This window comes from Microtus pennsylvanicus, chromosome 7 (genome assembly GCF_037038515.1).
Source record: "Microtus pennsylvanicus isolate mMicPen1 chromosome 7, mMicPen1.hap1, whole genome shotgun sequence".
Taxonomy (NCBI): Eukaryota; Metazoa; Chordata; class Mammalia; order Rodentia; family Cricetidae; genus Microtus; species Microtus pennsylvanicus.
The window spans coordinates 1108116-1135474 of NC_134585.1; the positions used below are offsets into that span (position 1 = coordinate 1108116).

The 27359-nt window shown below is 48.1% G+C and overlaps 2 protein-coding genes and 1 long non-coding RNA gene across 16 annotated transcripts in view; 2 read left to right on the top strand and 1 right to left on the bottom strand.

Moving 5' to 3' along the window:
* Nucleotides 1–22682, top strand: part of LOC142854135 (H-2 class I histocompatibility antigen, L-D alpha chain-like) — a 142791-nt gene extending 120109 nt beyond the window's left edge. For all 7 annotated transcript variants that reach the window (XM_075979267.1, XM_075979263.1, XM_075979269.1 and 4 more), the window contains one exon: nt 22186–22682. The gene's annotated coding sequence lies outside the window, so the exon portion shown is untranslated. The remainder of the gene's footprint in view (nt 1–22185) is intronic.
* The window catches only part of LOC142854138 (H-2 class I histocompatibility antigen, D-37 alpha chain-like), a 51130-nt gene that overhangs the window by 11094 nt on the left and 12677 nt on the right, over nt 1–27359 (top strand). For 2 of the 7 annotated variants that reach the window (XM_075979285.1, XM_075979292.1), the window contains 4 exons: nt 21570–21585; nt 21766–21798; nt 21949–21996; nt 22137–22682. The exons of 1 other annotated variant lie outside the window; for it this stretch is intronic. In XM_075979285.1, the coding sequence (XP_075835400.1) occupies nt 21570–21585; nt 21766–21798; nt 21949–21996; nt 22137–22141 (102 nt within the window). In that variant the 3' untranslated portion in view covers nt 22142–22682. Of the gene's footprint in view, nt 1–18906; nt 19049–19419; nt 19586–19744; nt 20015–20261; nt 20538–21069; nt 21346–21471; nt 21586–21765; nt 21799–21948; nt 21997–22136; nt 22683–27359 lie in introns of those variants that run through there. 4 more of the 7 variants (XM_075979294.1, XM_075979291.1, XM_075979289.1 and 1 more) reach the window with 4 other exon arrangements.
* LOC142854147 (uncharacterized) lies at nt 918–9131 on the bottom strand. 2 transcript variants are annotated; one of them, XR_012911298.1, is made up of 3 exons: nt 9047–9131; nt 4078–4272; nt 918–1248 (listed from the first exon to the last, which is right to left on the bottom strand). It is a non-coding gene; the product is annotated as an uncharacterized LOC142854147 (long non-coding RNA). The 2 variants fall into 2 exon arrangements; XR_012911297.1 differs by lacking the exon at nt 918–1248 and adding an exon at nt 3663–3930.

The following is a 27359-nucleotide window of genomic DNA, read 5'->3' on the forward strand; positions in this document are numbered from 1 at the left end:
TACACTGTGTAACAGAGTGATACACTGTGTGACAGGGTGATACACTGTGTAACAGGGTGATACACTGTGTAACAGAGTGATACACTGTGTAACAGGGTGATACACTGTGTAACAGAGTGATACACTGTGTAACAGGTGATACACTGTGTAACAGAGTGATACACTGTGTAACAGGGTGATACACTGTGTAACAGGGTGATACACTGTGTAACAGAGTGATACACTGTGTAACAGGGTGATACACTGTGTGACAGGGTGATACACTGTGTAACAGAGTGATACACTGTGTGACAGGGTGATACACTGTGTAACAGAGTGATACACTGTGTAACAGGGTGATACACTGTGTAACAGGGTGATACACTGTGTAACAGAGTGATACACTGTGTAACAGGGTGATACACTGTGTAACAGGGTGATACACTGTGTAACAGAGTGATACACTGTGTAACAGGGTGATACACTGTGTAACAGGGTGATACACTGTGTAACAGGGTGATACACTGTGTGACAGGGTGATACACTGTGTAACAGGGTGATACAATATGTAACAGGGTGATACAATATGTAACAGGGTGATACACTGTGTGACAGGGTGATACACTGTGTAACAGGGTGATACACTATGTAACAGGGTGATACACTGTGTAACAGGTGATACACTGTGTAACAGGGTGATACACTGTGTAACAGGGTGATACACTATGTAACAGAGTGATACACTGTGTAACAGGGTGATACACTATGTAACAGGGTGATACACTGTGTAACAGGGTGATACACTATGTAACAGGGTGATACACTGTGTAACAGGGTGATACACTGTGTAACAGGGTGATGCACTGTGTAACAGGTGATACACTGTGTAACAGGTGATACACTGTGTAACAGGTGATACACTGTGTAACAGGTGATACACTATGTAACAGAGCGATACACTCTGTAACAGAGTGATACACTGTGTGACAGAGTAATCTGTAATCAGGGCTTTCATGAATCCTAGGAAGTGAGCAAAAGAAGATGCTGTGGGTCCAAACAGGACTAGGAGGATTTAACAGAACTTGGCTTCGGCCCCTTTCCCATTGCTGAAGCATCACCTTGCTCAGGTGACCAGTGGCACTACACTGGATGTTCCTCAGGGACAGAGGGCCAGGGAAGCAGATGACCAGTGCTGGAGACAAAGCTGGAAAAATCTGAAGTTCACAGTTGCGAAGAGGACACAGATACCATGGTAGCTCCAGTCTGAAGCTGGAAGAACAGCAACACAGGAGTTACAGCACTTTTTAAGAATAAATCTTTATTCATCTCTACTATCCCATTCCTTCCAGTTCTCCTCAACCCTCCCTCCCCTTCCTTCTACCCCCTGTTCCCATGCTCCCAGTTTTGTCAGGATCCTATCTGTTTCCAATTTCCAGGTGGATCTATATATGTTTTTCTTTGGGTTCATCTTATTACTTAGCTTCTCTAGAATCATGAATTACAGGCTCAATGTCCTTTGTTTATGGCTAGTATCCACTTATGAGTGAGTACATACTGTATTCATCTTTTTGGGGTTTGGGTTTCCTCACTCAGGATAGTGTTTCCTAATGCCATCCATTTGCACGCAGGACAGACATGAAAGCAAGGAAAGGGAAATCTTGACTGAGGGAGCCATTACAGGGTTAGAAAGAAACCTGGATCTAGAAAATTCCCAGGAATCCACAAGGAAGAACCCAACTAAGACTCTAAGCAGTAGAGGAGAGGAGGCTCAAACTATCCTTGCCGTATAGTCAGACTGATGGTTATCTTAAATATCACTATAAAACCTTCTTCCAACAACAGATGGAAACAGAGGCAGAGACCCACATCAGAGAACTGGACTGAGCTCCCAAGGTCCATTGAAGAGGGAAAGGAGTGAGAATATGAGCAAGGAGGTCAAGACCAGGAAGGGTTCATCCACTGAGACAGTTTGCCTGAGCTAATGGGAGCTCACCAACTACAACTGGACTGGGAAGGAACAAGCATAGGACCAAACTAGACCCTCTGAATATGGTTGACAGTTGGGGCAGACTGAGGGGCCAATGACAGTGGCGCTGGGATTTGTCTCTACTGCATGTACTGGCTTCCTGGGATCCTATTCTCTTTGGATGGATACCTTGCTCAGCCTAAATATAGTAGGGAGGCCTTGGACTTTCCACAAAGCAAAGTGCCTTACCCTCTCTTAGGATTAAAGGGGGTGGGGTGGGAGAATGTGTGGAGGGAATGGGAGGAGGGGAAGTAGTGGGAATTTGGACTGGGATTTTTTTTAAAGTAATACCAAAAACAAATCTTTATTTATTATGTATACAGTGTTCTGCCTGCATGTGTGCTGGACGCCAGAAGAGGGCACCAGACGCTGGGAATTGAACTCAGGACCTCTGAAAGAGCAGGAGTGATCTTAACCTCCTAGACATCGCTCCAGCTCAAGTTACAGCAATTATAAAGCTACACACAGAGAAAGGCTAGATCCAGATTGTTAAAAAACTTTAAAACAGATCAATGAACAGGCCACTCACTGCTGATTTTGTTTCATTTCTTTGAAATGAACTGATTCTCCTGTGAGGAAGCATTCATAATTTCTTCAATTTTTTTGCTTGTTTTTTTGATTTTATTTTTCCAGACAGGGTTTCTCTGTGTAACCCTGACAGTCCTGAACCAGACTGGCCTGGATCTCAGTGATTTGCCTGCCTGGGTTTATGGAATTCAGGGGTTAAATGTTCACCAGCTCTGCCCAACAAATTCTTCCCTGTTAAAGGAAACTTCTCGGATGCACTGAGATGTGCTACATGGGAAGATTCACCACACAAAGGCTTTACCTGCTGATGCCAATATTACCAAAGTTACTGTGATCCTCATCAGTTTCCTAGCTGCACACACTAGCGGAATCTGCCTATGAGTTTTAGAGTTACCCTCAGAGGCAGCACCAGGATTCCCAGAGCCAGGGAGGTAGAGGCAGTGGAGCAGAGCAGAACACAGTACAAACAAGGCCGGATCTAAGTTGAGACCCTGTGGATCAGTCCTTTCTGCTGATCCTAAACACAAGGGTTAGGTTCTGAAAGACAGGGGGGTAGGAGAGAGAAACTCCAGGCAACAGCTCTGGAAGGAGGCAGGAGCTCAGGAGGCTGAAGATCACCTCCTGAGTGCAGGGGCCTTGTTGGGACAAGGACAGGAAAAACAGCTCCTGCTGTGGTCACACTCAAAGGAGAAAGAGACAGGCAGCAATCACAGGAATGACCCCAGGGCGGCTCCTCCATACAGACTAATATAGAAGTAAACAGGAAGGAAGGGGTAAAGGCTACAGCCAGGACTGAGTCCAGGCAGACCTCACACTGCAGCCCTGGCTGCTCTCATCCTGGACACAGGACAGGGCTGGGGACACCTATGTATTCCTGTGATCAGAGTGTCTCAGCATGTGCTTGTACTAAGTGACAAGGACAGAAGAGCCAGGGAGTACTGAGCTGAGGAGTGAGCACAGGAAGCCCACATGGACAGAGCTCCACCCAGCACAGCCCCGTCCTCACTCAGCTCCCACAGACTCCTCCTGTGCCCCCCTGGTCACTAAGCACAACAAACACAGATCCTGGAAGGGTCTCCTTCCTGCCATTTATTTTCTACATCACACTTGCAGAATTCTCTCCTTTAATTTGACTGCCAATGTCTCAATTAAGGACATGAATCATCAGGCGCACATTTGATTTTTATGTTCAGTAGGAAAGACGAGGGCTGGAACTCAGGGCAGCATGAAGGTGACAGAAATAGAGATGTCCCCTCCTGCCTGTGGTGGACCAGGATGGTTGGCTGAGGAATGCAAGGATGGTTGGCACAGGAAAAGCAGAAACCCTCAGACATTGCTGTCCACAGAGAATTTGTTTGTTCTTAGGTCAGAACTGGTCGCTCAGGCCCACAAGGCAGCTGTTCCAAGGTAAAGAAAAAGAGCCACGAAAGTCACTATAAGGACGTCCCAAAGGCCACCACTCAGAAAAGTCTAAGTCAGAAAGGCCCTGAGACCCAGTCCTCTCCTCCTTGCCTCAGCCCCAACTCCAGGCCCTAGGGTGTCACCTTTTCAAGCCTCCAGAGACAAGACAGAGCTCTGGACACTGTCCCTGCATGCAGGAGAAATAACCAGACACAGTCAGGAGATTGACAGGTGGGGCTGGAGGGGAAACCATCAGCTCAGCCTCCACTCCAGTGCCTCAGGGAGGATTCTTCCCTGAACACTGACCTGCAGCAGGAGCAAAGTTGCCTTCTTTACACCTGTGAGAGGAAAAACTGTGAGAGCCCAGGGAAGTCCCGGTCCCCATAGTTTTCAGAATTGTGACTGCAGACCAGGGAAGGGTCAGCAGGCAGGAGAAGGAGGTGTGCAGGGAGAGAGCCAATGGCAGACTGGAGGTCTGTGCTCAGCAGGGACCTTCCCCTCTGACCTCTGAGGATCAGGTCCCATCACCTCCAGCACCAGGGTTATGAACATTTCCCTACAGTAAGGTGATTGTCAGCATACAGATCCAGAGATGGGCATGGGTGTGGTGTGGTATGTGTGTGTGTGTGTTGTTTGAGTGTGCACCCTTCTTGAATGTGCTGAATGCAAAAACAGAAAGTAAAAAAAATGCAGACCCGCCCCTTACATACCTGTGTTCTTCCTCATCCACATCATCACACCAATAATAAAACCTAGGAGAAGACCACAGCTCCAAGGACAGCACCAACAATAGTCATGATGGTGATGGTGGACTGGGAAAGATCTAGGAGGGAAGGCAAGAGAAGGTGAGGGTCAGGACCTAAGCTATAATGCCTCACCCTGCTGAGTGTCTGCAGAAGTCTCCAGCTTTCCCTGACCCCAGCTCTGCACCCACTCCCTCCTTACCCCATCTCAGGGTGAGGGGTTCAGGCAGTCCCTCATGGTACACATGGCATGTGTATCTCTGCTCCTCTCCAGAAGGCACCACCAGAGATGCCCACTTCTGGAAGGTTCCATCCCCTGAAGGTCTTGTCTCCACCAGTTCTATGTCCTGTGTTTGCTCCTACTCCTCCCTTTTTAGGTCAGGGTGATGAAGGCAGGATAGAAGCCCAGGGACCAGCACTTCACAGTGACAACACCTTTATATCCAGGATGATGGGTCACATGTGTCTCTGGCGGGTCTGAGGAGAAGAGGTGGAAATGTCAGGTGTTTTGCATTCTTCCTGGGGACTCCAGAAGGGTCCATGAGACGTTCCTGGGAAAGGTCAGAATTGGGTGAGGAGGGGATGAAAATCCCCTGTAACTCACACACAGGGTTCTGGATAATCTCATCTGAAGGAAATTTTATATGAGGGTGAAAGAGCCCAGTGTTGTAGAAATTATTTTAAGGTTTTTTTGTTTATGCTCTGGGACATTTGCTTAAAGATGCAAAGATATGTCCAATTAAATACAATTCACCTGTGGTCCTAGAGGCTGGGTCAGCAACCAGCTGACAGGAAGTTGTTAGGAGGAGACAGGTTGAGAAGGGGTTTTGAGGAGGGGCCAGAAGCAGCAGGAGGACTTCTTGGGAGGTGAGAGAGGTGAGCTAGGTGAGCTGCTTGCTATTCAGCCTCTCTGGGAAGAGGATTCTACCTCAGCCTTTGAATCGTGAGTTCTTTAGTGGAACAGAAATCTAGATAATTTCTCTTAGTAGCTTTGAAAGATTCGGTGCCTGAGGGAACAGAATTTCCTCAGGCTTCAGCTCTTGTGGTCCAGCTCCTGCTTGTAATGGCAGAGTTGCAGTGGCTGACTAGGGTGGTTTCAAAGGCAGCAACCATTAAACCAGAGGACAGCGGCCCAGGGTCAGAGAACTCTAGAGTTAACATCAGGAAAAATGGACTTCTGCTCCTGACTGGGTGGAGCTGAGGGATTCAGCATCACTGAAGTCAGAGTCCAGAGACCTTGGGTGTAGGCAGAGACCTGCGCCTGAGCAAGGCTGTGGCCCCCACAGGACTGCAGACTGATGGTCAACTGCCTTGGTCATTTCAGGACCTTCTCTCCTTCCCTCTGGAGACACTCTGAATTGTCCTGAGAGAAAGGTGAGCCCTGGGAGAGTCAGTCTAAGCTAAAGGTAAGGAGGTCAAAAAGAACTTTCCACCTCCCACATGTGAGAGACAGGGGACAGGTGGATATGATGTCAGAAGGAGAGACAGCCCGAGTTTCCTTTAAAGCCAGGAGGAGACAAGGGAGTACATTCTCCACCATCCTATCTGATCCAGTGATGATTTATATAAGCTATCAGAGATAGACAGAAAGTAGACATAAACAGGATGAAAATAGAAAAGGAAAAATTCATGCTACCTCTATTTCCAGACAACATGATTCCTTACTTAGAAGATCCTGTTGAGTCCACAGAAAACTCTGAGACCTAATAAACACCCGTGGTTTCCAGATACAACATCAATATTTAAAAAGTAGCCTTCATTTGTGCCAGCAGTGTATCTTAGGAAATGCACGACAATCAACGTGACTCCACCAGAATCAGTGTCTAGAGATACATGTAACCAAAGAAAGGAAAGAAGTCTGCAATGAAAACACTAGACACTGACACAGGAAATCACAGAAGAGGGTGTTAGAGGATGGGAAGACAATCCATGCTCCTGAACTGGCAGAGTTAATGTTGTAAAAATGCCCATAGTACCAACATTAATATGCAGATTTAATGTGATACTATGAAGACTCTGACATATTCCGTCATTTGAGAAAGAACGACAAGAACTTACATGCAATGACAAAACCATGAGCAGCCAACAACCTGCAGCTGCTCCACTCCCAACCTCACATTTTACTGCAAAGCTGTAGTGACAAAGACAGCCTGGACCTGGCACAAACTAGACTGGAAATATCGAAGATCTAGGATTGAGACCCTGGAAATAAAATGGCAAAGCTTTGCACACTCAGTTTTCCACGAGGAATTCAAAGCACACACTGAAGAGAGCCCATTCTACACCCGCTGCTGCAACATCGTTCTCCTACCCGAGAAGATGAATTCAGATGCTCACCTTTTTCCTTGTACAAAAGTAAACTTGGAAATGTTAAAACCCGAAAAACACAAAGTTCAAGAAGAAAACAGGGATTTTCTTCCAGATATTGGATTGAGCAAAAACTTCAAAATAGGACAATACCACAGGAGCTAATGAAGCCACGCGTCAACATGAAAATAAATTCTCTCCACGGCGTAGGACACAATCAGCAGAGAGAAGAGAAGGAAGAAACCTGTACCAGCTATACTGCAGGCAGGGGACTAGAGTCTCTATTCAGGAAGAACTGCAGAAACTAAACAGCAGAGAACCAACCTTGCCAATCAACTAGTGGATGAGGAAACTGGAGAGATAGTTGTCTTAACAAAAGAAAAAACACACAAGTGGCCACTAACCATTTTCACTGTGTTCAGTATCTCTACCCTTCATGACATGCAGATTAAACTCCTTTGAGGGGCTGGAGAGTTGGCTCAGAGGTGAAGGCACTTGATGCTCTGCAGAGGACCTGGGTTAGATGCACTGTGTGTAACTCCAGCCCCAGGGACCTGACACCCTCTTCTGACCCTAGACACCAGGCACACACATGGTGCACATGCACACATGCAGGCAAAACCCTCATCCACATGAAAGAATGAAATAAAGATAATAAAACTGCTTAGAGATAGCGCTTCACCCCAGTCAGAAAGGCTGTCATCAACAAATCTGACAGAAAATGTTGGAGAGGACGTGGAGGGAGGGGAGTCCTTGCTCGTGTGTGTGTGTGTAAATTAAAACAGTCATTGTGAAAATCATTTTAAATATTACTCAAAAAGCTTAAAAATAGAACTATCATACGACTCAGCTCTATTACTCCTGGGCACATATTTTCATCCCATGTTTATTGCTGCTTTATTGACGAGGGCAAAGAACTGGATTTAACCCAGGTGTCCATCAACAGATGAATAGATAATGGAAATTTGGTATACAAGTAAGATGGATTACTGTTTGGCTCTAATCAATGTAATCACAAAATACTCAGGAAAATGGATGGACTTAGCACGTATGTTATTAATCGATGCCACACAATCTCATAAATAAACTACAATGGTTTTCCCCATATGTGGGATATAGCCAACAGTATACGGTTATGTGCAGACACCTGTACACATGTGTACAGTATAGGAAGATCGCATAAATACCAGGGATGCGGCAGGACTGAATGCAGGCAATGGACTTGAGTTATGAAGCAGGATACAAAGTTAATTGTTTTCTAGTTATAAATCTGTTTGGATTTTTCTTTTTCCTTCATTTTTTGCGTGTTGGTGCTGGATAAGTGCATGAATCATATTTGATAACGAATGCGTAAAATACAAACGGTCTCTCCACACGTTCGTAATGACTCCTGTGACTGTACTGAAATTCACTGAGCTGTATATAGTCTTAGTTCTGGTTAATTTCGGTGTGTGATTTTTTTTGTAATAAACATATTTTAAAAAATTAAAAACAAGAAGAGACAGAGGCATGACCCCAGCTGAGGGTTTCCTCTTCCTCAGGACTGAGCCCAGCCCAAGAGCAGAGGGAAGAGTTGCCCAAGGCCAGAACCTGTGCGCAGCTCGTCCTCCCCGTTCTCCAGGTGTCTGCGCAGCAGGCGCCCTCCAGTTCGGCCTCCTCACTCTCAGCAGCACCACCCTGCTCCCACTTGCTCCGGGCGATCTGCACCGCCGTGTCCGTCGCCGTCCACGTCGTCAGGTCGTCGTTCAGGGCGATGTAATCGTGGCCGTCGTAGGTGAACTGACTGTACCCGCGGTAGAGGCGCCCGTTTGACCCCATTTCACAGCCTGACATCTCCTGGATGGACTGCGGGGACCCCACCCACAGCCCGGTCCCTGTCTTACGCGACCCGCGGCCCCGCCCACCCGCAAGCGGACTTCTCTACACTGAAAGTGAAAGTGGGTCCTGGCCATCATCTTTCCAGCGTCTCTGCGGTTCCGAAATCTTCAGGGAGAATCTGGGACGTGGGGCTCGGGACGTTTTCGGCTGATCCTTGATGAGAGATCCGACCGCGGACACTCACTGCCCTTGCTCTGGTTGTAGCAGTCTTAGAGCAGGGTCCTCAGGTCAACTCGGAAAGTCTTTGTTCCTGGCGATCTGTGTCTGCCTCTCCCAGTACTCCTGCTCCACCCACTGTGTGTCGTCCACTTAGCCAACAGAGATGAACTGGGGCTCCCAGAAGCCGGGCCGGGGGGGGGGGGGGTCCGGCTGGGCCTCGCTGGGCTGCGGCTTCCCCGGTGCCGCCCCCCCCACCCCCCCACCCCCCCGCCGCCCTCTGGCAGAGCCCGTTTCCCTCACCTGCGCAGGTCTGGCTTGGGGCCAGGGCGGACGCCAGCAGCAGGAGAGCGCAGGGCACAAAAGTCCAGGTGCTCAGGCCTAGATAGAATCAAAGCAGAGCCGCACAAAGTCGGGCGGACTTTGTAACTTGCAATCATAGAGATTTTTGTTATGTTCTCCAGGAACCCATGCCCAGTGGGAGCCTGAGGTGAGATTACTCTTGTGAGGAGGAACCTGGCAGCAAGGAAGAGCAAGACTGAAACCACTTGTCTACATTCTCCAGCCCCAGACCATGAAAGCCACTACTGAGGACGTGGGATTTGTCCTGACTCCATCCTCTGCACGGAGGTCTGTCTGTGACATCCCCTTCTTGAACCCTGGCCCAGAATTTTCCTGATGGTTTTCCAAGGAGAAACCAACTGGATAACTACAGCTGTTTGCTCTTTCCCCATGATGTCTGAGCTGATGAGGAACACAGCAGAGAGATGGTTTCTCTTTAAAACAGAGGTGCTGGCCTGCAAGCACCACACAGACTCCCACAGAGACCAGGCTTCTGTGTTGACCTGCAGTGGGCAGCTTACACTGCCAGGCCTGACAGCTCCGGAATCTGTGTTCTTCTTATGTGAATGAATGGGTTAAAACAGCCACGTGCTAGACCCACAGTCTCCAAGTGTTTGTCACAGATGGTTCATCCCTGGCCCCAGCTATCATGTATGACAAAGACCTTCCTTCCACAGCCTAAGTTTCTGTGAAGCCAGAACAGAGCTTCAAGGCAGCTGTTCCCTTACCCTGCAGGTGCCTGGACGCAGCCCAGCAGTGAAGGATGCCCACATTCTATGTGTTACCGTTCAGACTCCCCTATGATCCAGTTTAACTAATAGGTCAGGCACATTTAGAAATAAACAGTTTCCTGAACCATGACCCCCACACCCCAACACCGACTGCCCTGCACTTACATTGTTAGCAAGGAGAGAGGACTCAGGAGCTGATGAGAGGAGGGAGGTGGACGGGACATGGTGTGGACAGTGGATCTAAAAACTGAATTGGCCCCTGAGTACCTCAGCCCTCTGCAGTGTGGACGGAGTGGACATGGACAGAGGGCCTGTGCCAGGTGACATAAACCGGAGGGCAGATTAGATGTCACTAGGCAGAAAGGTCAAAACATAAAATGTAATGTTTATGACTAATGTGTGACTTGTTATCTTCAGTCCTCAGGTAACTAAAGGTCACTAAAACTGTGGGACATGACATCACCACAGACACAAGGCTCATCAGAATACAGACGTCCTGGACACACAGTCTCCATGTTCTTTCCTGTCACTCTGTGGTGTCACTTTTAGCCATTATGACTTCCATTGTTTTCCTCCTATTTCTGTCCCCAACTCCTCCCTTCTCCAGGAGGCCCATGGTCTCCACCACACAGCTCAGCCGTGGGGGAGGCTGCTGACCCTGCCTGCCCTGACTCCTGACCATGCAGGCTGCACTTTCTCAGGCGCTGCACTGATGGACCCAGTTAACTGTCTCCTCCATGCATAGTTTTCCCTTTTACTGCCGTTATTTTATTATTTATTTCTGTATCTACTCATTCATTTTTGAGATAAGGTCTCACTAGGTAGCCTTGGCTGACCTGAAACTCTGTGGAGACTCAGCTGGTCTGGAACTTGCTGCTGCTGCCTCCCAAGGGCTGGCATTAAAGGCGTGCACCACCACAGCTATTTCCATACACATTTCCCTACGAGGGCGGACTTGTGTCTTCAGCAATCTCATGGCTGCATGGACACGAATGTCCTGTCTTCACATCTTCTTGTTTGCCAGTGCAGAGTGCAGGCTCGCCAAAGTAGGCTTTTTTATTCAAACCCCATGTTGTATTAAGGCCACAGGAAAGCCCACTGTGTGAGCATTTTCATCATGACAGCCCACCTTGTTAGACAAAACACATCCTTCCTCCCTCCCTCTCTGCATCACTCCCTACCCCTCCCCTCCTGTCTTTCTCTCTCTCTCCATCTGTCTCTCCCTCTCTGACACTCTAATTCTAAGGCCACATACAGGGCCTCAGACAAGTGTCCTTGTCATGCCTGAATAAACATTAATAAAAAGTGTTAGTTTAATCGATGAGAGCACCTATTTGTCCCGTCTCTCCTGTCTCCTGGAGAAGACTGCACCTCCTCTCAACAAGCACAGCCCTCTCTCCAGTCACCAGCTGTGCCTCCTAATAGATTCCTCCAGGGCTCCATCTGCGCTGGGAATAACAGTCCTGCTCCCTGGTGCAGATTCTTGGCTTCCTGATATTTCCTTGTAGGTGTGACTTCCTGTCCTGTCCCCTAATTCCTTAGGAGTCTTCTTCCTGTGTGGAGCTAATGCCTGCCTGTCTGCTGAGACCTGGGAAGATGTTTTCACCCCTGAGCTAATAAGTCCTGATCTAACTTGCCTGGAGCAATCAGCTCCCCTTCCTGCTGTTCACTTATCAGGCCTTTTAACATTTAGAGCTGTTCATCTATACAGATCTTATGCACACACACACACACACACGCACACGCACACGCACACACACGCACGCACGCACGCACACACACACACACACACACACATCCTTGCTGGCTTCTCTTTCTCACCTCATGGCTTCCTGTGGTCAATGACTCTGTGAGCATGGCTGTTTCTTTCCTCTGAGCTCCCCAGCAGGGCTCATATCATGGTTTCAACTGCTGCTCAGTTTTATTCTCCCTTTCCCAGGATGGATTTGGGTGTTTCTCTAATACACCCAGAAGACTCTGTCACTGTCAAGGCGTCCCTACAGTCCCCATCAACACAGAGATGGCTGAGCCAGCCTGGGATCCCCTTTAGAACCCACACCCACACTGGAGTCAACTCTCTAGTGGCTGGTGTCTTGCCCACTGCACAGATTACTGTGCAAACTCAAGACCTCTAGAGCCCCAGGCTACTGCTTTGAAAAACTAAGGACAGAATTCAAAGAACTCCAGGGAGTGAGCATTTCACTCTGGCAGTGCTGGGTGCCAGGGGCTGCAGGAGCAGCAGTGTTGGAGCACAGGCAGAACACAGAAAGCCCACGTCCTGCTCAGGGCTGAGGTGACTGACTTCTGGGGCACTGTCTGCTCCTCTCCCTGACTATCTTCAGAGGTGGGGATGGTCAGCAACCTTCCTCCCGCTGCAGCCCCTGTTTTACCATCTGCAGAGCTGCTGAGCATGAAGTCACTGCTCACACCAACAGGCCGCCTCTCACACAGGAGCCTCTCTCTGGATTCCTGGTGTTCAGGCTGTCACTTCAGACAGCTCAGGGCAGCAGCATGGGCCACAGCATCCAGAGCAGCCATGGGCTCACCTGGGCAACTGGGGCCATTGAGAGCTGGGAGTTGGAAGGGGAAAGGCACCAAGAGGGTCGCCAGGATGATGAGGGGTGAAGTCCTCCCTGCTGTCAGCCTTGACATCAGCTGCTGGCTTCTTGTCCTTGGGACAGCCACAGGCATCAGTCTCCTGGGCTCCTGCATTGGACGCGCTGGGGAGACTCAGCACCCTGCAACCTGCACTGCACAGTGTGGGCTGTTCATGGCCTTTGGCTGACAGGAGTGTGGAGGCCCAAAGTGACCAAAGGTGCTTCTAACTCAAAGGTCCCACCTAGTTGTAAATTAGAGTCCTGCTCTCTCAAGACTATTCTCAACAGGTGTGGCTTGTTGCCAGACTTCCTGCTCCTGAAATAGGGAAGTAATTGGTTCCTACCTAAAACAAAAGTCTGAGGATCCAACTAGGTTCTTGTTCGTTCCTTGTATGGAAATAACTTGGATTCCTCACAGGGAGTGGTTTGCCTACAAAGGGTTTGGTCTAGGGCACGAGTCTAGTGCTTGAGCTATGGCTGTACTCCGTGACTTTCAATTTGTGTGTTAATGCAGTCCTTTCCTTTTGTTCTACTCCTACATTTTGAAATCAGGGGTATATCAAGCTGCTGGAAATTAAACAGGGTGAATATTTAGTACTCACTGAAATTCCCTCCCGATACTATCCTGTGTGTTTCTGCATTTTATTATTTTTGTTCACGTCTTGCTATTCTTTACTATATTTCTAAATTCCCACCCTCCACTCTGGAAGAGGTATTTATGTCAAGGCTGACCCCCAACAGTGTAGTGGTTCTCTTGAAGCTGTGTAGGAGCAAAGGTGCCTGCAGGCCCGCACTGAGTTCAGGGATGTCTCCCTTTCATGGCTGAAGTTGCAGGGACCCAGGGCTGGAAAGCCAGTGAGGGTAAACCCAGAGGTTCTTACTGGAGGAGCAGCCCAGGTCCCCCGGGTCCACAGCAAACCAAACCCAAGGTGTTGGGAGAAGTGACCTCTAGTTTGGGTGTTATGCAAACCAGGGAATGGAGACCCTCAGCTCCTCTGGATGGTACTCATGGCTGTGTTGAACTCCTTCCTGTACCAGACAGTTCAAGGTGGTCCAGATCCTCTCCGCTGTGAGGTGCTGGCTTGGCAGAATGTAGGACAAGTGGAAGCCACAGTGGCAGGTGGGATTGTGGGGTGGGAATGCGGGCTTGTGCAACTGCTCTGGGAACCCCTGCATCGGTATTGAGATGGCAGTTTAGGCACTGGATGCAGGTGGTGCTGCCCAGGGTACGTGTTGCCAAGAGCAGCCCTGTTACACAGGACCAGGGGATCTTGGTGATGAGTCCCCAAGAGCCAAGAGAGCAAGATCCCAGCGACTGTGAGGCTCCATCAGGTCCTGCTGCTGGCCTCACTGTGGGTCACGGCTGCATTGAGAAGGCACTGAACTCCAACATGAGAACTGGTAGCAAAGCTTATCTTTTCCCTCCCAGAACTGAGAAGCTCTTTCCTCTCCAGTTCAATCCCAGAATTCTGTGGACCAGCCTGGCTGCATCCAGCAACTCCAGAGGCCAAGGCTTCTGGCTGACATTGCTGAACTGCACCAAGGACCTCTCAGCTCCTATGGGCTCTCAAACTCAGAGCTACCTGTGCCGCCTGCTGCTGCTGCTTCTGTGTGCTTGTGGATCCCAGGTCCCCCCAGAGTCCAGGAGCTCAGTTCTTCATTCTGCCATGGTTTCTTGGTGGATGAATAAAGCAGGGGTTTTGCTCCAGGGCCCCCATCTGAGGCCTGCAGGTTGAAGATCCAGTAGTGGGACCTGCCAGGCTGGCCACCTCCCATTCACCTGCCCTACCTGTCCCCAGCTCTAGGAACCAACATGCCTTCTGTGAACCACCAGGACCACAGCCTCAGATTGGGGTTCTGGTGAGAACTCAGTTTTCTTTTCTACTTCTTTAATTCTGTCCCAAGCATTCAAAGCTGCTGCAGGGCATAAAGTCAGAGCATGGTCATCCTACAAAGATTGCTGTTCTATGGTAGCCCAGTCTCCTTCTCCAAGAAGTTGGTCTTGGGAGATTTCTATACCATACCTCTAGCTTTACTCTGTTGTTCAGTAATCTTGGTCTCTTTTCTGAATCAGCTTCTCCACTGTGATTGTGGACCAGGCTCTAAAACAGCTTTAACCAAGTTTGTCCATTCTTTAGAGACAATTCTATTACAAGCTGATCACAAGTTTAACAATTGCTTCACCAAAGGTGAACACATGCCATGTGAGACCATTGCTTTCTTGAATCTCCTTGAATCTGACATTGGCACAGGAATCCAAACAGTTCTTACAGAGCCTCTAACGTTTGGCAATTCCTGTAAGGTTACTGGATATATTAAGGTTGGTTGTTTGAGAACCTTAGGCTGTTCCTCTCTAACCCTATAAAGCAATGTTGAAATTGGTTCTCCATTAAATAAATTCCTCTGTCTGAATCTGAATATCTCTGTGATCTGTTTTATTAAGTTTTTCTAAGATCTGTATCTTGCCAGTCAAATCAAACAACTTTTTAAGATATAAACCAAGAATTATCAAAACATCAAAAGGATTATCAAAATGATGAATAATAGTATGTCAATCTCAGTTAATTATCCCTTCATTTAGTTGTTCCATTTTTAAGTTATGCATTACATAATCATACAGAGACCTAGCTTTATTGTAATTGCGTTCCCTAATTTTTAACATGGGAAAAAACTCTCCCTTTTAACTAATTCCTTCCTTAGAAATTCCCAGTTTTAAACTGGGCTGTCGGTGGTGACACACTACTTTAATCCCAGCATTCAGGAGGCAGAGGCAGGTGGAGCTCTGTGAGTTAGAGGCCAGCCTGGTCTACAAGACCTAGTTCCAGGACAGGCTCCAAATCTACAGAGAAACCTTCTCTCAAAACACCAAACAAAAAACAAAAACAGAATTCCCAATTTTCTCACTAAATCGGTCCCTGATAATGATGGGGAGGTGAGTCTTATTGCTACTTCATAGAACAGTAAAAGTCTGACTGAATTTCAAGGCAGCTGCCTAGTTTGGCAGCAGCCCAAGAAGGGGGTTCAGGGAAAGCCTACCAGGTGAGAAGAAAGGAAAACCAAGCTGGTAGGGCAGTGACTTCGGCTGCATGTAGCTCTGGCCTATGTCAGTGGCTGCAAAGCCACAGGCAAACGGCTTTTTGTGTGTGTGTGAATTCATACCCCAAAAGTTTGGCATTTGATTTTGGGGACAAGATGTAGATGAATAATGGAAACCCAGAGACAGATACTGGTGTTCAAGATAAAGATCAGAAAAGTAAAGCAACCAACCACCAGAGTTCTTACCTCTACCAAGGCTGGCTGATCCTGTTCTCAGCACGACTGCAGACTGAGACCCTGGGCTCCTGTCTCCTCCCATTTTATATTCCTCTCTAGTGCTGGGATTAAAGGCCTCTATCAGCACCACCTGGCCACTATGGCTAACTAGTGTGGTTGCTGGGATTAACAGTGTCTTCCACCACTGCCTGGCCTGTATGGCTTAGTAGTGTGGCTAGTTTTGTATTCTGATCTTCAGACAAGCTTTATTTTATAAAACACACATAAAATATCACTATAGAGGTACTTAGGGGCCAACTGAGTTTTCAGATCCACTGTCCACACCATGCCTCATCCATCTCCTCCTCCCATCAGCTCCTGAGTCCTCTCTCCTTACTAACAGTGTGACTGCAGGGCAGCCGGTGTTGGGGGGAAGGGTATTACCTGCTTTGTGAAATTGTTCATTTTTAAAATAATTTATTTTTTTTGCACTGGTGTGAGGGTGTTGGATCCCCCTGGAAGTGTGGTTACAGACAGATGTGAACTGCTGTGTGGGCTGGGAATTAAACCCCAATCCTCTGCAAGAGCAGCCAGTGCTCTTACCTGCTGAGCCTTCTCTCTAACCCCAGTTGTTAATGTGCCTGATTTATTAATTATTCTGTACTATACGAGTGTCTATACAGTACCACGTGGACTGTGGGCAGCATTCACTGCTGGGCTGCATCCAGGCACCTTCAGCAAAGGGTGACAGCTGCATTGGAGCAATGCTCTGACTTCACACAAACTTAGTTTTTGGAATGAAGATCGTTGTAAAAATGCAGGTTACTGGATATATTAAGGTGGGCTGTTTGAAAAATCTTAGGCTGTTTCTCTCTAAACTTACAATGCAATGCTAAAATTAGTTCTCCATTAAATTCCTGTGTTTGGATTTGAATATCTCTGTGATCTGTTTAATAAGTTTTTCTAAGGCCTGCATCTTGGCAGCCATACCAAACAACTTTTAAGAGATAAACCAAGAATTGTAAAACAACAAGGATTGTCAAAATGATGAATAGTAGTATGTAAATCCCAGTTAATTATTCCTTCAATTAGTTCTTCCATTGTTAAGTCATGCATTACATAATCATACAGAGACCTAACTTTATTCTTCAAAGACCTCGAAAGAACAACACTCAACTTCATATAGAAGGGCAAAAACCCAGGAAAGCCAAAACAATCCTGGACAATAAAAGAACTTCTGGAGGCATCACAATCCCTAACTTCAAACTCTACTACAGAGCTACAGTACTGAAAACAGCCTGGTATTGGCATAAGAACAGACAGGAGGACCAATAGAACTGGATCGAAGACCTAGATATTAATCTACATACCTTCGAACACCTGATTTCTGACAAAGAAGCAAAAAATATCAAATGGAAAAAAGAAAGCATATTTAACAAATGGTGTTGGCATAACTGGGTATCAACTTGTGGAAAAATGAAAATAGACCATATCTATCACCATGCATAAAACTCAAGTCCAAATGGATCAAGACCTCAACATAAAGCCAGCCACATTGAACCTCATAGAAGAGAAAGTGGGAAGTACACTTGAACGCATTGGCACAGGAGACCACTTCCTAAATATAACCCCAGCAGCACAGACACTGAGAGAAACGATTAATAAATGGGACCTCCTGAAACTGCAAAGCTTCTGTAAAGCAAAGGACACGGTCAACAAGACAAAATGACAGCCTACAGAACAGAAAAGGTCTTCACCAACCCCACATCAGACAGAGGTCTGATCTCCAAAATATACAAAGAACTCAAGAAATTGGACACAAAAAGAACACATAATCCAATAAAAATAATGGAGTACAGACCTAAACAGAGAACTCTCAACAGAGGAATCTAAAATGGCTGAAAGACACTTAAGGAAATGTTTAACATCCTTAGTCATCAGAGAAATGCAAATCAAAACACCTCTGAGATTCCATCTTACACCTGTAAGAATGGCCAAGATCAAAAACACTGATGACAACTTATGCTGGAGAGGTTGTGGGGAAAAGGGAACACTTCTGCATTGCTGGTGGGAGTGCAAGCTGGTACAGCTCCCTTTGGATGTCAATGTGATGATTTCTCAGAAAATTAGGAAACAACCATCCTCAAGACCCAGTAATACCACTTTTGGGTATATATCCAAAGGATGCTCAATCATGCTACAAGGACATGTGCTCAACTATGTTCATAGCAGCTTTGTTTGTCATAGCCAGAACCTAGAAACAACCTAAATGCCCTCAACTGAAGAATGGGTTAAAAAAAAATTGGTACACTTACACAATGGAGTACAACACAGCAGAAAAAAATAACGACATCTTGAAATTTGCAAGCAAATGAAATGGATGGAGCTGGAAAACATCATTTTGAGTGAAATAACCCAGACCCAGAAAGACAATTATCATATGTACTCACTCATAAATGGTTTTTAAACATAAAGCAAAGAAAGCCAGCCTACAAATCACAATCCCAGAGAACCTAGACAACAATGGGGACACTAAGAAAGACTTACATAGATCTAATCTACATGGGAAGTATAAAAAAACAAGATCTCTTGAGTAAATTGGGAGCATGGGGACCTTGGAAGAGTTTTGAAGAGGAGGCAAGAAGCAGAGAGGGGAGCAGAGAAAAATGTAGAGCTCACTAAAGCTTAATAAAAATAAAGAGACCTAGCTTTATTTAGTCAGGACAAAGTCTCAACTCCTCAGAAGTGGCTTTCAGGTTCTGAGAGCTTAAAGGTGTTGTTTGATTTGGGAAGTATACCTTGGTGGTTTCAATCTTGCTCTCTCTTGTTTCCAGGTTTCTGCCTTGGTCAGGATCTCACTGCCTGCTGTTCTTAGGCTCACATCTGCTTCCCTGTTTTGCCACAGCCACGTCCCCGCCTTCCCGCCTCCTCCAGTCCAGTTCTGTTTATTGCTGTGGGCTACATGGACAAAGGGCAGTTCATGGGTTTCGGGACAGGACGCTAGAGCTAGCAGAAGGAGCTGGAGCACTGGGGACAAACAGGAGCACAGACAGAATTTCCAAAAGTGCCTTCAGAACCTGCGCCACCTCTACAACCAGAGCCAGGGCGGTGAGTGAATTCAGGGTCTGGGGCCACGACCCCTCACAGCCACGCCAAAGGTACCGAACTCCCCTGATTCCGCAGGAGGCTGTGGCTGTCTGAGTTTTGCTTTAGGTTTGGAGACTGTTCCTGCGGGTGGGCGGTATCGGATTGGCCGGGCTGGGTAGAGGGCCAGGTTCCCACAGTATCCAGGTCCTTCACAGCTGCCCCAGAGTGAAGAGGACGTGAGTCCCCTTAAAGTCCTCGGTCTGCAGTTACTTTTGATATCATTTTCTTTATTAAAGACGCCAGAACAATGCCCGGCACTGTTTTCCGTATACACAGTTTCACTTTCCAGTCCGATCGGGTTCCTACCTGCGGACACTCTCAGTTCTATTGGACACCGAGTTTATGGGGAAACCAATCTGTGGCACAGAGGTTCCAAGTAGAGCAGTTTACAGAAATCGCTTCTACACCCTTCACAGGCCCCTGTACTAAGGAAAATGTCTTCTGCTTCCTGGCTCAAGATGTTGGCGAGTACCATAGTCCTGGTCCAGACACAGGCTAGTGAGTACGGGGTGGGGAGACTGTGGGACGGAGCAGCGAGCCGGGTGGGGGCAGTACCCAATAAACACTTCTTACTGCCTTAGCCCCTGTCTCCCCTGCCTTCACCTGGGACCCTGGTCCCGGGAGCAGGGTCGGGGTCTCACCGCGCGCCTCCCCCAGGCTCACATTCGCTGCGGTATTTCTACACCGCTGTGTCCCGGCCCGGCCTCGGGGAGCCCCGGTACTTCGCGGTCGGCTACGTAGACGACACAGAGTTCGTGCGCTACGACAGCGGCGCCCAGACTCCAAGGATGGAGCCGCGGGCCCCGTGGGTGGAGCGGGAGGGGCCGGAGTATTGGGAGAAGGAGACGCTGAAAGCCAGGAACACTGGGAAGAACTTCAAATTGAACCTCAAGACCCTGCTTGGCTACTACAATCAGAGTGACAACGGTGAGTGACAGAGGCCCTGATCACAGGGGAGGCCTCCAACTCCCCTGAGACAGGCTTAGGTCTTCTTCATCCAAACACCTGCCCAGACCCTTATCTAACAGGAAGGACCCCGCAGAGTTTGGCTCAGGTTTCGCAGAGTTTGGCTCAGGTTTCAGTTGCACTTTTGATTATGAAAGGTCGGATTAAGGACGCATTGACAGCAGGCAGGATGGCCGCAAGGTGGCGCTAACGACTGTGTCCCCACCAGAACCTCACACTCTGCAGTGGATGTATGGCTGTGACCTGGGTCCAGATGGGAATCTCATCCGCGGGTACTGTCAGGAGGCCTACGATGGCCGGGATTATATCTCCCTGAACGAGGACCTGAAATCTTGGACCGCAACTGAAGAGGCCTCTCAGATTTCTAAGCGCAAGTTAGAGAACGTGAACGAGGCCGACCACCAGAGAGCATACCTGCAGGGCCCCTGCATAGACAGCCTCCATAGATACCTGCAGTTGGGGAACGCGACCCTGCTGCGCTCAGGTACGTGGAGACCCATCCTTGCTTTTCCTCGGTAGTGTGGAAGAAATGCTTGGGCATCGTCAGAAGAAGAACACTGTCCAGCAGGCACCAGGCTGAGGAATAAGGACAGGGAGACTCCAGGCTGCTCTTCCCATTGGGAGACTAACCCTTTTACAGCAGGTCAGCCTTGATGATGGCCCTGGACCACAGGAGCTTTGTCTCTCAGGCCTCCTTCTGTGGTCACCCTCGATGTCTCTGGAGTCTGACCCCAGCTTTTCTGAGTCTCCTGGCCCTCACTCAGCTCAGGACCAGAATCCCTTCCCCTCCATCAATCTGCAGAGCCCTGAAGCCTCCTACCCCAAACTGTCACTCACATCTTAGAGCATCCCAAAGAGCACATGACCCCATGGCCTGAGCTCTAGTTAGGGTCTACTAATATCAGGACACCCTAATCCCACCCCAGTTCCCCTGTCCATTCCCAGAATGGTCACATGAACACTGTTGAGTCCCCAGAAGAAAGCAAGATGTCTCATCTTCACAATCTTTCCCTCAGACCCCCCAAAGGCACATGTGGCCCATCATCCTGGACCTAAAGGTGATGTCACCCTGAGGTGCTGGGCCCTGGGCTTCTATCCTGCTGACATCACCCTGACCTGGCAGAGGGAGGAAGAGGAACAGACTCAGGACATGGAGCTGGTGGAGACCAGACCTTCTGGGGATGGAACCTTCCAGAAGTGGGCATCTCTGGTGGTGCCTTCTGGGGAGGAGCACAAATACACATGCCATGTGTACCATGAGGGGCTGTCTGAGCCTCTGACCCTGAGATGGGGTAAGGAGGAAGTGGGTGCAGAGCTGGGGTCAGGGAAAGCTGGAGCCTTCTGCGGACACTGAGCAGGGTCAGGGCTGAGAGCTGGGTCACGACCCTCACCTTCCCTCCCTGTCCTTCCTTTCCCAGAGCCTCCTCAGTCCACAGTCCCCATCATGGCAGTCATTGCTGGTCTGGTTCTCCTTGGAGCTGTGATCATTGGAGCTGTGGTGGCTGTTGTGAGGAAGAGGAGGAGAAACCCAGGTAGGAAAGGGGAGGGTCTGAGTTCTCTCTCAGCCCCTTTTAGAAGAATCTCTGCCTCATTAATGGGAAACACATCCACACCCCTCATTGCTGCTGTCTCTACCCTGGGTCTGCTGCTAGTTCTGGAAACTTCCTAGGGTCAGGGACTTCCCTGGTCTCTCATAGCTTTTCTTCTCACAGCTGGAAAAGGAGGGGACTATGCTCCAGCTCCAGGTAAGTGTGACCAATGAGCAGGATTGTCCCTGAAGCCTTTGGGTTGATGCTGGATTTTTGGGGGGGAGTTCTGGAAATCCATAATAGCTCCACCAAAATATTCTGGGGTCCCTGTTTTTACCTTTCCATTAATATATACTTTTACCCCAGGCAGGGACAGTTCCCAGAGCTCCGATGTGTCTCTCCCAGACTGTAAAGGTGACACTCTGGGACCTGACTCGGGGAGGGGCAGAATGGACATGATTGGGTTTCAGGGACCCCCAGAATCTCCTTTGAGTGAGTGGTGGGTTGTTGGGATGTTGTCTTCACAGTGATTTTTCATGACTCTTGTTCTGTAGCGTGAAGACAGCTGCGTGGTGTGGATGGAGTGACAGACGATGTGTCCAGTTCTCTCCTGTGACATCCAGAGCCCCCCAGTTCACTCTCAACAATAGTACGTTGTAGAGGGCTGGGTTTGAACTGCATAGAAACTCTGTGCAAGGGAGACTTGAGGTATCATTCTTGCTGATAGGCTTGGCAAACCAAGTTGGGAGGAGGCAAACCTCTCCCATCAGTAGAGTGCCTTGCCAATGGTCAGTCCTTGAGAATACAGATGTGCACTGTAGTTCAAAGGCTCTGATTAGGTTGTGGTTTGTCTTCTGATGAGGTGTTTTTACATATTATATTACAACAAGAGTTATTCCCATAACACCGAGCTTTTTGTTTAGATTAGCTAGAGCACGAAGCCCTCGAAATTAGTTGCAACCAAGTGACTATTTTCATGTATTATGGGAACCTAGTTTGAATCATGATTATATTATATCGTATTATAAAAAGATTATAATATATATCATATTATAAAAAGAACACGGACTTTGCAATAAAGTATGCAGTTGTATCTCCTATTCTGCATCCCCTGTGTCCTGATTTCTGCGGCACTACCCAGGGTCATCCATAACTGAGGAGGTTGGGGAAAGGTCCCCAACAGTGCATAATGGTCCCTGTGATCTTAGGGGCTCAATGTGAAGAACTGGGGAGCCCAGCCCACCCTGCACACCTGACCCTGTCCCTGCACTGCACTGTTCCCTTCCACAGCCAACCTTCCTGTTCCTGCAGACAGGAGGGGACATCTCCATCCTGTCTCCTCCATGCTGCCCTGAGCTACAGCCTCTGACTTCCCACTGGAAATAAGACTCTGCTGTGGGACAATGGTCTGTACCCTGTCACTTGTGTTGTTTTTAATAATGCGCTGATTGGCCAGTAGCCAGGAAGGAAGTATAGGCAGGGCGACCAGGCAGGAAATAGAAGTGTGGCAATGAGAACAGAATTCTCGGAAGAGGAAAGGCTGAGTTTGGAGTTGACAGGGGAAGCAAGATGAAATACCTCTGTCAACAAGATTCTGAGTGTAAACTTGATTGTCCATGTCCTTGATCTCAAAGGTTGATTGTCAGGTAAAATAAAGAATTGAGATATGTAGAGTTTGTGGAGGAAATAAATGGCAGCGTGGAGAACCTCCCAGAATCTGTGTTCACTGTGCTGTGTGCATCTGGTGGGACAGGATGAGGCTGTGGGAGCTGAGTGAGAACAGGGCTGTGCGTTGTTGGCATGGACAAGGTCACTCCTCAGCTCTGTCCCCTCCTGGCTCAGTTCTCTTGGTCACTTAGAACCACAAGCTGACATCTGTGATCACAGGGATGCTGGGATGGCCAGAGCCTTGTCATGTCTCCGCCAGGGCTGCTGTGACAGTCAGGGCTGCTGTCCTGGCTGTGACTCTGTCCCCTGTCTTCAGTGTTGATTTCTTGTCTTTTTAGTTAGTATGGAGGACTAGGCCTGTTCCTGTTCCTGTGAGTGGTGTCTGCCTCATTATCCTGTGGGGTCCCTGAGTGACAGCATTAAGAGCTGTTTTCCGTCCTTGTCCCCTCAAGGCCCAACTAGGCCCCTGCACTCAGGAGACTGTGGGATGAGAACATGAGCTTCAGTCTCCTGAGCTCCTGCCTCCTTCCAGACCCCTCCCTGGAGGTTCTCTCCTCTTTCCATCTATCAGAATCTAACCCGGGTTGTAGGATGGGCAGAGAGGAGGGATCCACAGGGTCTCATCTCAGATCTGTCTTTTGGATCTGTTTTCTTCCCAAGGTCCATCTCCCTCTCTGCCTCTGGGAATCCTGTGCTCCCTCCAGTGGAGACTCAAGGATTTACAGGCTGAGTCTACTTTAGATTTATGTTTATTAAAAGTCATGATCCAGGGACTGAAAAGATGGCTCAGGGCTTGAGAGCACTTGCTGCTCTTGCAGAGGACCCAGGTTCAGATCCCAGCACCCACCTAATGGCTCATAACCATCCTTAACTCCTATTCCAGGGCATCCAATGTCCCTGTGGGAACCAGACAGGCATATGGTACAAATACAAACAAGCAAGAAGAACATACATAGACATTAATTAATAAATCTTTCAAGAAATAGATTGTAAGAACACCAGAAATAGAAATTCCTCCATTTCCTGCTCCAGGTTCCATCCCCCGCAGTTTTCTCTTCTAGCTTTGTGACGTCCAGTCAGGAGCTCCAGGAGCCTTAGCAGAGATGTCTGATGACCAAGGAGGTGATGATCTCTGTCATGATGCTGCCATCTTTGTCTTGTGAGGGATGATGGGTCCCAGTGCCTGGGCCCCAGCGAGTATTCATAGCCAATAAATGTTTAACGGGTAAATAAACATAAAGAGGATCATGGATCGCAGAGTGAAGGGCAGGCGGGGAGAGGGAGGGAGGGCTTTGCTGAGGGGAAAGCTCAGGTGACTGTGACCTCAGTGTGAGGGGACCTGGGGCTGCACGTGACACCCCAGCACATGGCCTGAGGTTGTGCTAATAAAGGGAGCTTCTGTTGAAGAGGAAGGTGACTGAATTTTCCTCTGGACTGAAGCTTCCCTCCTGGAGCCAGGAGGAGCTGATGAGGCGAAGGAAACACAAGAAGATACAGGTTCATGGAGCTGACACAATGTAGCGCTTACCTCTCAGGGTTAAGCCAGCTGCAGTTCCTGAGGGAGAGGAGATGTGGAGTGGAGCTGCTGGGAGCTGTGCAGGGGGCTGCAGTGGTGCAGCTGTGTGAGCGGACATGCGCACTGGGGTGGCTGTCAGTGGTGCAGCTGTGTGAGCGGACATGCGCACTGGGGTGGCTGTCAGTGGTGCAGCTGTGTGAGTGGACATGCGCACTGGGGGGGCTGTCAGTGGTGCAGCTATGTGAGCGGACATGCGCACTGAGGTGGCTGTCAGTGGTTATCCCCAACTCGCCCAGGCTCCTGTGAAGGACCAGTGAGCTCAGGGCTCACCCGGCTGACTGTGGATGGATATTTTCCTTGGTCTGCTGTCACTGTCTCTATCTGGGTGGAGGAAATCCACTCCTCAAGCAGGGGACACAGCTGTGTCCATTTTGCTTGTTGCACAGAGTCTTTTCCAGATGTGAGATGTAAGTCCTGTTTCTGAGACACACTAGGAAGGAATACAGTGTTGCTGGTCCCTAGAGCAAGCTCTGATGGGAAGCTGCCTGTGATACAGTGTAAGGGAATAAACAAGGACAGGCTGTCTCAGGAGGTGGCGGGCAGAAGGGAAGGTGTCCAGAGTGCAGGTGAGAAGAACAAGGTGGAGAGCTATTGTTTTAAGATGTATTATATTTTTAGTGTGGCATGCTGGCACATTCCTTTATTCCTAGCCCTCTAAGGGAAGAGGCAGGTGAATCTCTGTGAGTTCATGGCCATCCTGTTCTACATATTGACACTTTGCAAAAATATATTCTAATTGTGTGTGTGTTAACCACTTTTCTGTTGCTGGGATAATCACCACAGCCAAAGCAATCCTGAGAAGAGTTTGTTTGGGCCGCAGCTCCAATGGATAGGAGTGCACCATGACAGGCAAGAAGTGCACTGAGCCGCAGGCATGGTGGCTGGAGCAGGAAGCTGAGAGCTCACATCCTCCGTGGCAAACAGGAAGGAAAGAGCAAAATGTGAGAGCAAAATGGGAATTTTACTCTCACAGCCTCCCCCAATATCATACTTCTTCCAGCAAGACCATACCTCTTAAACCTCAACCTCCCAAATAACACCACCAAGTAGGCAACAAAGTTCAACTACTTAAGACCATGAGGACATTTCTCATGGAATCCACCACAGTGGATGTGTGGAATCCCTCTGAGTGTGGTCAGGTGAGTGCAGTGGTCCTGGGGGTCAGAAGAGGGTGTCAGAGCCCCTGGGTGTGGGTGCTGGGAACGGAAGGTGGTTCTCCCCAGGAGCAGAAGGGACTATGAGTGCCCCAGCCACCCCTCCAGCCCTAGGAATGCTGTTTAAATAGGTGTCCAGTGTGGTGTTATCCAGAGGATAACATATAGGGAATGTTTGAGCATCCTAAGAAATCATTTATTGACTTCCTACTTTCCAGTTTGTGTCCCCTTGATCTCCTTTGTTGTCTTATTTCTCTAGCTACAACTTCCACTCCAATACTGAATAGCTATGGAGAGTCAACAACCTTGTATTGTTCTGATTTTAGTGGAATTGCTTTGAGCTTCTCTGCATTTAAGTAGATGTTGGCTGTAGGTTTACTGTATATTGCCTTTATTATGCTTAGGTATGCCTGTATTCATGATCTCTCCAAGACTTTTATCATGAAGAAATGTTCAATTTTTATCAAAGGCTTTTTTCGGCATCTTGTTAGATGATCATGTTTTTTTTTCTCTTGGTTTGTTTATATGGTGGATTATATTGACTTATTTTCATATATATATATATATATCCATCCCTGAATCTCTGGGATGAAACCTACTTGATCATGGTGGATGCTCTTTTTGATATGATCTTAGATTCGGTTTGCAAGTATTTTGAATTTGAAGTAATTGAATATTTAAAAGTGTCTATGTTCATAAGGGAAATTGGTTCATAATTCACTCTCTTTGAATCTTTGTGTAGTTTGGGTGTCAGGGTGACTGTGATCTCACAAAATGAATTTGGAGTGTTCCTTGTGTTTCTTTTTGTAGAGTACCGAAATTAGGTCTTCTTTGAAAGTCTGTGCTAAACTGTTTGTCCCTAGGGTTTTTTGGTTGGGAGACTTTAGTGACTGCTATTTCCTTAGCGGTTATAGGTCTATTTAAGCTGTTTGTGTGATCTTGATTATACTTTGGCAAGTGGTATCTATCAGGAAAATTGTCCATTTCTTTTGTACTTTCCAATTTTATGGAATACAGGTGTTGTTTATATCCATCATTCTGTTTACCCATAAAGACTTAGGAGTCAGACGTTGGGATGAAAATCTGCTAGCTTCGAGAGATTGAGGCACTATTAACTGATGTTTCCTCGTCACTGGTATATCAGAAAGAGCATGCTTTGGCTCCACCAAACCAAAAAAGACCGCCACATTCCAAGTCCCTCCCAACTACTTCCTGTGTATGAGCCCACCATCCCTCCTATGTCAATTTAGGTTGTTTTTTAAAAGGGGAAGAGGGGCTGAAGAGACGGCATGAACAGTCACGGGACTTTACCTGTGTCTATCACTAGTCATCTGGTTTCCTTACTGCCCACACAAGGCCACTAAAGGACTGGGGTGCAG